The sequence below is a fragment of the Lates calcarifer genome, linkage group LG15, assembly GCF_001640805.2.
Source record: "Lates calcarifer isolate ASB-BC8 linkage group LG15, TLL_Latcal_v3, whole genome shotgun sequence".
NCBI lineage: Eukaryota > Metazoa > Chordata > Actinopteri > Centropomidae > Lates > Lates calcarifer.
In genome coordinates this window covers 21505798-21517609 of record NC_066847.1, presented here as the reverse complement: position 1 = coordinate 21517609, position 11812 = coordinate 21505798, and the positions used below count along the sequence as shown (strand labels likewise).

At 44.2% G+C, this 11812-nt stretch overlaps 1 protein-coding gene across 1 annotated transcript in view; it reads left to right on the top strand.

The window, feature by feature from the left end:
* Window positions 1–11812, top strand: part of nbeal2 (neurobeachin-like 2) — a 34771-nt gene that overhangs the window by 9307 nt on the left and 13652 nt on the right. The window contains exons 5-26 of the mRNA XM_018689244.2: window positions 98–210; window positions 465–547; window positions 1215–1300; window positions 1412–1715; window positions 1842–1948; window positions 2366–2452; window positions 3505–3588; window positions 3833–3931; window positions 4107–4762; window positions 4865–4997; window positions 5361–5480; window positions 5582–5912; window positions 6155–6237; window positions 6352–6444; window positions 6583–6754; window positions 7554–7687; window positions 9238–9397; window positions 9741–9843; window positions 9979–10129; window positions 10369–10524; window positions 10668–10827; window positions 11620–11708. Of these exons, the coding sequence (XP_018544760.1) occupies window positions 98–210; window positions 465–547; window positions 1215–1300; window positions 1412–1715; window positions 1842–1948; window positions 2366–2452; window positions 3505–3588; window positions 3833–3931; window positions 4107–4762; window positions 4865–4997; window positions 5361–5480; window positions 5582–5912; window positions 6155–6237; window positions 6352–6444; window positions 6583–6754; window positions 7554–7687; window positions 9238–9397; window positions 9741–9843; window positions 9979–10129; window positions 10369–10524; window positions 10668–10827; window positions 11620–11708 (3504 nt within the window). The remainder of the gene's footprint in view (window positions 1–97; window positions 211–464; window positions 548–1214; window positions 1301–1411; window positions 1716–1841; window positions 1949–2365; window positions 2453–3504; window positions 3589–3832; window positions 3932–4106; window positions 4763–4864; window positions 4998–5360; window positions 5481–5581; window positions 5913–6154; window positions 6238–6351; window positions 6445–6582; window positions 6755–7553; window positions 7688–9237; window positions 9398–9740; window positions 9844–9978; window positions 10130–10368; window positions 10525–10667; window positions 10828–11619; window positions 11709–11812) is intronic.

Sequence of the window (11812 nt, the reverse complement as noted above, 5' to 3'; positions counted from 1 at the left end):
TTGTTTTGTGCTTGTTGTATGTTTAAATGATATTAAAACATGTGGTGCTGAAGATGAGTTGCAAATAAATCTGTGCCCAAATTTGTGTTTTGGGCAGCTAAAAAATGGACAAGGGGAGCAGTCTTCTCTGCAGTTGGTTGTGCAGTATGGGCTCGTGCTGTGTGAGAGCCTGTTTGACCCTTATCAGACATGGAGGAGACGCCTGGCAGGGTGAGTGTGTTCCCTTATGCTGGAGATGGCCTGCGTGACTGTGTGGGAGGTGGAATTTAGTCACACAAAGACCAAAAGACTTAACATATGCATTTAACGTGTTGCCCAACCTTTTGTCATGATGTGTAACGCCTCATCTTGTTGCCTCTAAGCCTTGGAAGTCAAGCGTCATTAGCGGCCAGCAGTATTAGCTGTTGACTGACGAGGTGTGATGTGAGTAGGAGTGCGGTGACTTGAGGCTTTGTGTGTTGCAGGGAGGAGGTAAGCCTACTGGAGAGGAACAAGTATAAGTTCTCACCACTGGCCTTGCCAGAGGAGCTGCCTGCTCTCTTCCATGGTGAGACACTCCCTCTTGTCTGCTTTAACTCTCTGATCTCTGTCAGACCTCACATACCACAAGAATCAAACTGTTCCTGCCACTGCCCAAGCACAGCTTAGATACATCTTTGTGAATCACTCTTTGTTAAAAACATGTTTCTTATAATGAAAAATAACTATAACACTCCACTCCGGTTTTGGTTCAAAACTTAATTATGTGTCTAATTATAAGGTTTCAGTCACCAGAGTCCAAGCATGCCTAATTATAGAAACCTATTTGATCAGCGAGCACTAATCTATAAGCCATGTGGGAAATCTCAGGCTGGGCAAGTTTCAGTATGTCCAAATTTTAGCAGGATTATACCATAGTAGCATGCCTTAATTGGAAGTGTTTAGAGATAATTGTGTTGTACCTAGCCAATTAGTAAGGCTTAAGCTTTTCTATGTGATGTAACCCTGAATGACAGTGGTGGAATTGTAAAGGAATTGTGTTGAGCCATTGTACTGTGTTGCGCTTGAGACCATTTTTATGTTATTTTTTGTTGGTCATTTATCATTTTCATAGTGGCAGGGAGCTGGAATCATTCCCAGCATGCATTAGCAAAAGGGGTTTTGACAGCACTTCGTTAATGTTTTCTGTATTGTGGTGTTCTGTATTGTATTGTGGCTTGACCACATGTTCACAGAAAGTCTACAGGAAAGTGAGCAGATCCCAGAGCTCCTCACACTCAGACTAGTTCATCTCAAGGGCGCTGTCATCAGTGGAGGAAAGGTTTGCTACCCTATCTGTCCTCTTCATCTGTGATCATTCTGAGAAAACACTCCAAGTGCAAATTAAAACTGATTACAGGAGAGTCACTTTGTTTTTTTGTTTTTTTTTCAGAAGAATGGCCTTCTCTCTATCACCCCTCATTCTGTTGAGGACCTGTTCTCTGTTTTGCGAGCGTGGTGCTGCCGGACCTCCCCCGAACCCAAGGACACGGCGCTCCCGCGGCTGACCTTGCAGTGCCTGACAGCGATGATCCACCTCTTGCACTCCAGCAGTCCCGCAGAGCGGCAGGTGGAGATCAGGACCATCCTGGAGAGCTACTTCCAGCTCCTCAACTGGAACCGTCCGCTTAGCAGCGAGCAGCAGGACGGGCAGAGCTGGGAGGACAGCCTGATCTCGCTCCAGAGACAAATGCTAAGTAAGAGCCTCGGTTTTGCTTTGTTTTTTTGTTCATCCTTCTCAATCAGTATGGAGGCCAAATAATTAATATCCCCAGTGTCTGATAAATAAGATGAGTCAACATCCTCGTTGTTGTCAATTTTAGCCGCTGTTCCCGAGATCCTGCAGTGCTCTGACAGGCCAGTCTTGCAGGCTGTCTTCCTCAACAACAACTGCTTTGAACACATCCTCAGGCTCATTCAGAACAGCAAGGTCAGACCCCTGATCCCTGTCCATCTAAAATGTGTCTGTCTGCCCTGTCAGCTATTTATATCTGTCCTCACGTCAGTCAGCCTGTCTGTCAGTCTGTCACTTTTTTTTTTTTTTTTTGTCATATCTATTTCCTCTGTCACAAATATCACATCTGCTCTCCAACCTCTCTCTGTGTTCGGTCAGTGTGAAACACCCCCCCCCCCCCCCAAAAAAAAAAAAAAAAAAAAAAAACATACTTTCATTTGATGCTCACATGCTGACAACACATGTACCCCTCTGCAGCTGTGTAGAGACCAGGATCAAACTTCTCTCTATGACCGCTCACAGATGACTTTTTTGGTCTAATCGTCTGTCTTTTTGTGTTGTGCGTGCGTGTGTTTGTGCGTGCCTGTGTGTGTCTTTGTGTATATCCTGTAGCTCTTTCAGAGCAACAGGCGTAGGCCGGAGCGTGAGGTTGAGTGTGACCTCACTACACGTTTGCTCACAGAGGTCGAAGTGGACCAGGTACTTCCCCCTCCCCACCTACCCACCCCACCCCACTCCACCCCTCCCCTCTCCTCCCCTGCTCTTGGTGTCGATATTGGTCTGTCAGCAGGAAACTCAGCCTTCTCTCCACTCGTTAACTGCTCTGAGCTATTTAAACAGGAAGCTTTAGGCAGGAAGTCTGGCTCGAACACATTTGTAAATAAAGCAGGTAGCACGGCTATACATGATAACTGTCGTCTGGAGGTCCCTTTTTATCTGTCGTATCTGTCCATCTGGAATGCATGTCCACTTAGAGCCTATATGTACTGTACATGCCATTTACTGTTATTTTGGGCCACTGTTTGCTCCACTTGAATTCAACTTTGAATAAACATAAAGACAAGCTGCTGTTATTTGTTTTTGTGCATGTTGAAAAAAATGAAGGGTCAGATCAGTAGGATTAATTGTCGCTTGTGCGGGAGAGCTTTATTTATCACATTCATAATTAGAGGCTGAATTCCCTGTTGACAACAGTGGGTGAGAAGGGTATGCTGTGTTTTTCGTAGTGCATGAAATTATCATCTCTCAGTGCATGTCTCTCCTTGTTTTTTCCTCGAATTTTGGCTGCTCCGTCATGTGACTGGTTGCGCTTGTGTGAAAGACCTGGCTCGCACCCTGGGGGTTTGATGTTGCCTAATATTCGGCAATAGCTAGGGATTGCCTCAGTTTTTTTGTTTTGTTTTTTTTGTTTTTCTGGTGGTTGGCTTTGGTTTTTGCATGCTGGGACCTATCAGTAATTAACAAAGGGGTGATTGTTTGGCGACTGGTACTGCAATTCTCTTACTTTGACCCAGCCTGCTCCAATTATTGTGGTGTAGAAAAAAAAGAATTGTACTGCTCATCCTCTTGCACTTCACGTATAATCACAAAAATTCTGATATGGTGGAAGATTAGCTCAGAACTGACATGTTTTCTTTTTGATCATACGCAGTTTTAAAGTTCACGTTTTTTGTGCTTTGGTGTGAACCCATGATGACGCACATACTTAGCTCTGCAGTGCCATTCAACTATGCCTCCATATTTTGATGCAGGTTTGGGAGAAAGGATCAGATAGTATTACAGTTCATGCCTTAGGAGTCCTCACAGCTATAATGAGTAACTCACCCTCTGCAAAGGTAAGACCCTTTGTGATCATCAAATGACATGTTATTCATACTACTGTGCACACATTATTAAGCATAATATTGTAATAGTATGACGCCTATAATGCCAGCAAAAATTAATACCTGATGAGGAAAGCTGTTTTCTGTTCGTTTAAGAAATCTCATTGTATTCTCTTCCAATGCATGGAAGTGTGCCAAGTAGTTATCCCCCGTGGAGCAGCTTTCTTGAGCCTATTTCTGTCTCCTTCCCCCTCAGGAGGTTTTCAAGGAGCGGATTGGCTACTCCCAGCTGTTTGATGTGCTGAAGAGTCAAGGTCAACCCACCAAAAGGCTGCTGCAGGAGCTGATGAACATGGTGAAACATGCATTTCCTCATTACCCCCGCTGAGTGCAGAGACAGTAGAAGCCAATTTGCTCTTAGTGATGACCTTGTTCCTATTTAAATTGTGTTAGTGCCAGCTAACCTGAAGTTATCTTATCATGTGACCGTGTCTATGCCTTATTTTCATCATCTGCCTTTCTGTCTCCAGGCAGTGGAGGGCGAGCATGCCCACGCTCATCACCTTGGCATCAGCAACGACCAGCCCTTATTATTGCTCCTGCAGTGGCTTCCCGAGCTGTCGGGTCAGAGGGACCTCCAGCTGCTGGTAGCGCAGTGGCTGGCCACCGTCTGTCGTGGCTCCCTGTCCTGTCGCACCGTGGCCGTGGAGGCAGGCATGGTGGGGGCTCTGCTACAGGTTCTCTCCCAGCCCCAGAATCTGGATAGGCAATGCGCAGACGCTCTCCTTGGCCTCCTGCAGCACCTGGGCTCTCTGTGTCTGAAACCAGAGGAGCTCAAGAGTCTGCTCAGACTGCTCAGGGTGGATCAGGAAAATGGCACAGTGGTGGGGAGGGTGCACCCCTACTGCACCCGCATCATCCGAGTGCTCTCGGCCATGGCGGCCAGAGAAGGCCAGGACAGTGCCCTGCAGTACTTTGATCTCACACCCCCCATGGCAGGTATTATGGTGCCTACAGTCCAACGATGGCCAGGTAGCGGGTTTGCATTTCACGCTTGGCTCTGCCTCAACATGGAGTTCCCCTCCTGTCACTCAGAGTTCTCCAACAACCGTAGACCTTCTAGCATCTCTGGCACAGGGGTTCAGCATGATATGGGAAAAGGGCCACGCAGGAAGCAGCTCTATAGGTAGAAAAACGCATGGCTTAGAGAATTAGTGTTGCTTAGCATTTCTTAGCATTTACCTGCAAAGTACAGTTTTTGACAGAAACCTGTTTTCTTTCTTTTAAGTTTCTTCACAGCGAGTGGAACTGGTCTAGAGGCCTTCTTCACCATGGAAGGTGTGCTGGTAGTGGCTGTTTGCACTAAGAAAGACTACATGGCTGTTGCTCTGCCAGAGCACCCACTAGCTGACTCACGCTGGGTGAGTGTGGACACATACTGAATAGTACAGCCAGGATTTTGGCCAACATTTGTCCTCATTTAGCTTGTCCCAAATAAAAATAGATTCGATCAAGGAGAAAATCATCTCATGTCACCTCTCCAAACGGTGTTGTCTGGGCCTGTAACCTTGAGCATAATAATTATTAAAAAATGAAGAGCGTGCCTCTTGAAGAGACATGTGCTGCAGCTAGAGAGGTCTATCAATGTGGTTAAATTAAAGCTCGGAACTATAACTGTTTTCAGTTTCTCTATACAAAAACGTACCTTTTAAGGACTAAACAAAATTAGCTTTTTGCAGTACTGACAGAGATTTGTGTGCTTTTTAACGTCGTCCTCATCACAGCATTCAGTGGCCATAGTCCACATCCCGGGCCGTCGTCCATTTGGTCAGAACCTGGTCACCATCTACATTGATGGAGAACTGCGTAAAACTGCTCAGCTCCGTTTTCCATCTCTCAGTGAGGTAACTGAATTTGGTGTCTAATGTATCCTGACTGTTGACACAGTTCCCTTCCATCAGTCTAACTTCCTCTGTCTCTTCCCCGCCCGATCCTGATCCTGAAGCCTTTTACCTCCTGCTGCATCGGCTCTGCGGGCCACCGGACCACTACCACCACCACTTCCCCCAACCTGCCCACGACCTCGTCCGCCAACCTGTCGCCCGAGTTTGCCTTCCCCAACCATGCCCCCTCCCTTATCCGTTCCCAGTCTTTCCCAGCGTCCTTTGCCGGAGGCCGCTGGGGTTCTATAGTCGATTCCCCTGTGCACACCATCCCAGCGGGACTGCAGGACACAGAGTGGGGGACACCCACATCCCTGGACGGCCTCTTGGGCACCGCCTTCATCTGCCATGAGGCTCTGCAGCAGACCCAGACAAGAGCTCTGTATGCTGCAGGTAGGTGACGCACTGCTGCAATGCAAATGTTGTTGTGCACATTACTTACATTTATTTTACACATTATTTAAGAATTTAGCTGAATGCACCATTAAATCAAATGTACATCAAGACAGTAGTAAGGAAAAATCACAGTGTCCAAGCAGTTGAAGGAACATTACACAAACATGTAGTTTTTACATGTGCACTAAGTAATGTTTGCATATTTTATGACCTACATTACTCTCTGCTCTCCATCACAGGCCCCAATCACGTGTCCTTATTCAAAGTGGATGGAGAGTTATCTGATCTCAACAGCAAGCTCCTGCTCTACTACACTCCACAGGTGACCCACTGAAACTCACTGAAATCTTACACATTCGTTTTACACTGTTGTTACTGTGCAAATTGTAAACAATACCAGCAAAAGTGTTTACATACACGTTTATGACTTCTTCAGGCCTTTAAGAGCCAGATATGTCTGGACCTGTCTCCAAATCACCAATATGATGGCAGGCTGACAGGACACAGGGTGGTGAACTGGGACATCAAGGTTAGAAATGAAAACATTTTGAACTTTCACGATTATGATTTTTAGATGCAACGTCCTGTTGTGTAATTCGTACAGTCGACCAAGCTACAGGAGATAAAGTACTCATTTTAAATAGTTGTTGCTCCTTCTTTCCTGCAGGATGTTGTAAATGTAGTGGGAGGTATGGGGGTTTTGCTGCCCCTGCTCGAGCAGGTGTGCGAGGCCGAGCAGGTTTACAACGGCGGTCAGGAAATCTCCGACTTGCTCGGGCCAGAACTCACCTCCTCCAGAGGCCCCGCCGCCATGCTGCTGCCACTGAACAAGTCCGCGGGTCAGTTTGTGTTTAGCTCAGCGTTTTAATTTTTTCCTGAACTTAATGTTCGATGCAATTATAGTGTTGTCATGGAAGGATGGGCTCACCAAAATTACAGGAAGGGAACATTGTTTCTGGAAATACTGAATATACTGATTGCACGAAAAGCCATTCATATACCCTTTGGCAGAAATCTTTGGTTAGGTATCACAAAACCTGAGCAAATCAAACATTAACATTCGCATATTTAGATGTGCTTGGGTCAGAGAACACTGTCTGTTTCTTGTAATCTTGGTAAATGAACATTCAAGTATCATGAATACATTTCCTTCTGCATTTTGGGAATGTGGCTCCTAATCCCTTTTGTTCAGTTGTAATCCTATGCTAAATGCTAAGTATGATTTTCAGCACAGTTCAGACTCTGAACATGTTTTGAGCAGCAGTGAGTCAATGTCTACACACTTCACATGATGCAAGGACAAACAGGAAGTGCTAGACAATCAGACAAGAGGCACATAACATAATACACAACAGACAAACATAGTAAAGATTATGAAATCATTGCTAATAGGTTAAAAGTCTGCGTGGGTCTATTGTGTCATAACATGCTTGAAGAACTGCAGTCCAGGAGTCTGCGTAAATACAGACATAAATGGAACAAAGACTCTTAACAGAAGTTAGACAAATACCCTGACATATGACTTATGACTCATTCTGAGATATGATAATGTCAATAAAGTGCTTTGTAATGCATAAATACAACTGTGGGTAACACAGGAAATGTTAAAAGTTGTTTGCCCTATTTTTTTTCTCTCAGAGGGCAGACTAGAGAGAAACAGCATTGCTGCTTTCCTGCTGATGGTGAAAAACCTGATTCGTCATCACCCTGTCAATCAGGAGAGCCTGCTGCACTGCCACGGGCCAAGCACCATAGGAGCCATGCTCAGCAAAGTAAGTGCCTCGCACCATATGTCAGTTTGCTACAGCAAGTGGGAACTAATTGCAAGAAACATCTGAAAGGGAATAGCTGACCTTTCCCATTGTACCGCTGCGGTGTAATTGCTGCGTAATGAATGGTTATGGTGTTGTCGAAACAGCAGTGGTTCTTTCAGAATGGCAGAATCACATGCTTGTGTGGGGGAATTTATGCAGACTTTGTCAGATTGTGTGGTCTCTCTGAATGAGAACAAAGGAAATTAGCTACAAAATCTGTAGCTTGAAAATATTGTGGTGAAATCAGGGGAAAATTGTTTACACAAATGAAGAAATGACACATCATATAACAGATATGGAGGCCAGAGTTAGTGTGCCAGATGTGTTGATGTGATATTTTGCTAATAAAGTTTAGTTTCTTCACTGCTCAGTGGGTCCCAAGCAAGCATAAGTAGTCACCTTGTTAGCTTTTTGCCGTGGTGATGTAAGCAATGTCATCTGTATTTTGTGATCGAATGATTTCTTCAGATTCATATTAACATGTGTTGGAGTTCAGAAGTTTCAATTGTTTTAATAGATGTGAATCTTTGGTGCTTGCAACCAATCAGGTGTTGCTATACAGACATGCTGGCTGTCTGACAGGATATGTTGAAATATATGACGTTAAGGTGGAGCATCCTGTCCAAGGAAACAGAGTCCTCCACATATAGTACATACAGTACTGTAGGGCTATAAAACATCAGAACAATGTCCATCCCAGTTTCCCACAGTCCAAGCCAGTGTCCCTAAATGTCTTGTTTTGTCTGACCAGTGAGTCAAAAAAGATTAATAATTAACTAATTATCAAATGCTTACTTTGATTAATTGATTAATAGCTGTAATCACTGCAGCTGTTTGGCAGTTGCCAGTTTGACACTACAGCACAAGGGAAGTAAAAAATAAAATAAAATAGGAGTAATTGATGTAATATAATAGATCTCTGTGTATATATACATATGCACTGATTGCATGTGCAATGAAACTATGAGTGGTGTATGGTTGTGGGTCACAGTGAGTGGAGGCAGGAGGTACTGGGTGCTATGACATTGTGGAGTCTGATGGCTAATGGGCACGTGGCTGGAAGAGTGGCTGCGGCTTCTTCTCCTGAGCCACCTCAGCTTGACATAGAGAGGATGAGAGGGGTCGTCCATGATGATTCTCAGCCTCCCTCTCATCCTCTTCTCTGTCACTGCCTCCAAACTGTCCAGTTCTTTTCCTACCACTGACCTGGCCCTCCTCACCAGCTCGCCCAGTTTGTTGGCACTGCAAGTCCTGGTGCCACCTCCCCAGCACGCCACAGCAGGGAAGACAACACTAGCCACTATAGACTGGTAGAACATCTGTAGCAGCCCAGTGTACACATTGAAGGAGAATACTTTGAGTGTATATGAACTCAAGTGACTCCAACAGTGCTTCAGCCTCTAAGTGTAACTAAAAATAGACGCTACACCAACACAGATGAATCTAAGTAGATGAAAACATACTTAAACACACTTTAACGCTCCTCCTCTGTGTTTCCTCTACCACAGGTTCCAGGCAGTATGATGGACATGAACGTCTTAATGGCATGTCAGCTGCTGCTGGAGCAGGTTTTCAACGAGGGCAACAGCCCACTCCTCCAGCAACTCTACCAGCACCTGCTCTTTGATTTCCGCATCTGGACTAAAAGCCATTTCGCCGTTTGTCTGGGTAAGGCACACAAGCAGCCCTCGTGTGGTCAAGTAATGCACCTGTGAAACCTTTTCATGTCTGCCGAAGCTGCACACGTCCCCTTTTTATATGTATATGCACGCCAAGACTGAAAGGAGTACGAGGAGGCTAAAAGCACCATAGCACAGAGATAGAATACATTAATGTTTCCGAGTTCAAGCCATGGCAAAGGATTAAAAGTGAATCTGTGCCTGAAGCTGCACTCCAGTGCCCTGTTTTGTAAATTAATGCACTTCTTCGGTACAAGCTTGCATATTGGTTTGACATTTTCTAAATGTCAGCCTGAAGGGAGATGACAAAAGTATTCTTTTCCTTCCCAAAGCCCATGTGCAGTACCTGTCGTCTGTAATAAACAAAGGCAAGCAGCGCATGAAGAGGAAGTATGGGGTTCAGTACATTCTGGATACCATTCGGACGTTCTACGGGTGAATATGGTTTCATATTAAGAGAGTGCTAAAGTTAACTGAAACTGCAGTTGTATGTTAATAAATGTTAAGCTATTATTGCCTATTTCATACAGTGAGGAGAATTTATTGTTTTTGCTATATCTTTGGTGATAGTGTGGAGAAAGATGGCAGCCCCCTGTCTGATGAGAAGCAAACGATTCAGACCTCTCTGTTCACCCTGCTCAAAGACTTCCTCAAGTCTCCGACGCCAGAGGAGCTTCACAGCGTCCTCGCCTACATTCTGAGTGTAGGAGAGGAGCAGCAGGTTGTGCTTATATGTTTTATCTCTGTTTCTTCAGGGAGTTGAATTTTGTTATCGTCTGACCTTTTCAGCATGATATTTCACTCCCAATCCCCAAATAAACTTACCCTGATCATCCAAGCTTCCTTTTTTCCTTCCTTAAACCTTTATCCTCCCTAAAATATATTTCTTTGTACTTTATCAACCTTCTCCACCTTCACTTCTCACCTCCATCCTAATGATTCACTCTTTTTCCTGATCAGGTGGTGAGGGCTTTGGATGTGCTGTATGAGCTCCTGAGGAGCAGCCCACCTCGTGAGCAGGTACAGGCCGTGCTGCTGGAGTGGGGCGTGGAGCAGCTGTACTGTCTACTGCTCACTCCAAGCTTTGGAGACGAGGCCAGAGAGAGGGTGTTCAGGGTGAGAAAAACTGGACTGGACCTCTTCTTAAAATACTTTATCTGCCCTAGCACTCAGAAGATATTTGCCTGCCAACTCCTATGTAGACTCCCATGTGATATGAATATGAAAAACTATTTAAAAAACTCCTTGTGATGTTGCAGGTTTTATACAAAATCCTGAAGAGCGAGCGTGTGTCTGAGCGCAACAAGCAGCGCATTAAACTTAGGGATTTCGGCTACCTTGGCTTGGTTTGTTTCCTTGAAGACATTCCCGTCACCATGATCACTGTGCGCTGTCTGTATGAGCAGGTCCTCGCTACAGGTAATGATGAAACAACTTCTTTCCTCTGGTCTAGTGAGCTTTGAAGTGGATGACAAAAAAGAGCTTTATAAATGTTAAAGCACCTAGAAACTAGGTTCCAAATGTATTTGTGTTTTTCTCAAACATTTAATAAGCAACAATCTAAATTTAAGTCAGAAATAAAACACCCTCAGTTATAAAGTAATATATTTAATAATCTAAAACTCATCTGATATGTGTAGATACACTTTAATCAGATTTTATTGAAAAGGCTATCTCCCCAGCAACAAGTAAACAACCCAGTTGTCTCCAGATTGTGATTTAGTAACACTGTATTTATTTGGAAAGACCTCTGTAATTTGGCAGCAATTTTTAATAAGATACAGACAATGTTCAAATGTAACACTTGAAATTAATCACTTCCAAATAATGCAAAGCTAGCGTAACCTAGCTTAGCTCAGACTCTCAGGTCAGCTCAACATGCAACAATGTGAAATCTGCAGGCAATATTCAATTGAAGAAAAAAGTTTCCTTATGCTTAAAAACTCAACATAACTAAGTAAACTTATTAAATTAAAAGTCTCATACCAAAGACCTGTAGAATAAGGCATTACCTTTAAGTGTAGTTGGTGCGCATAGTGGAAGTCCCTGATACCACTTTTCAAACAGCAGAGAAAAATCACAAATACAGAACTTTTTCATACCAGTATTGTTCTATTTTTGGAAAATAATAAGTGGCTTTGTGAAATATCTCATTATTTATAGCAGAAAACTGAATGCTGAAATAAAATTAGATTTGCTGCTGCCCTACAGATGCCAGCCCTAACTTCAGAGACCTCCTGGCTGTGGTCTGTCTGTCCCACCGAGCTGAGCTCACTGTTCGCTTGGACGTCTGTCGTAAGGTCAGTCTGCTCACATAATTTGTGCTCTGCTAAAACCAAACCAAAGGCGGTTTCATCCTAAGCAAACTTATCATCTCATTAATGAAAACAAGCTCTCTCTGTTC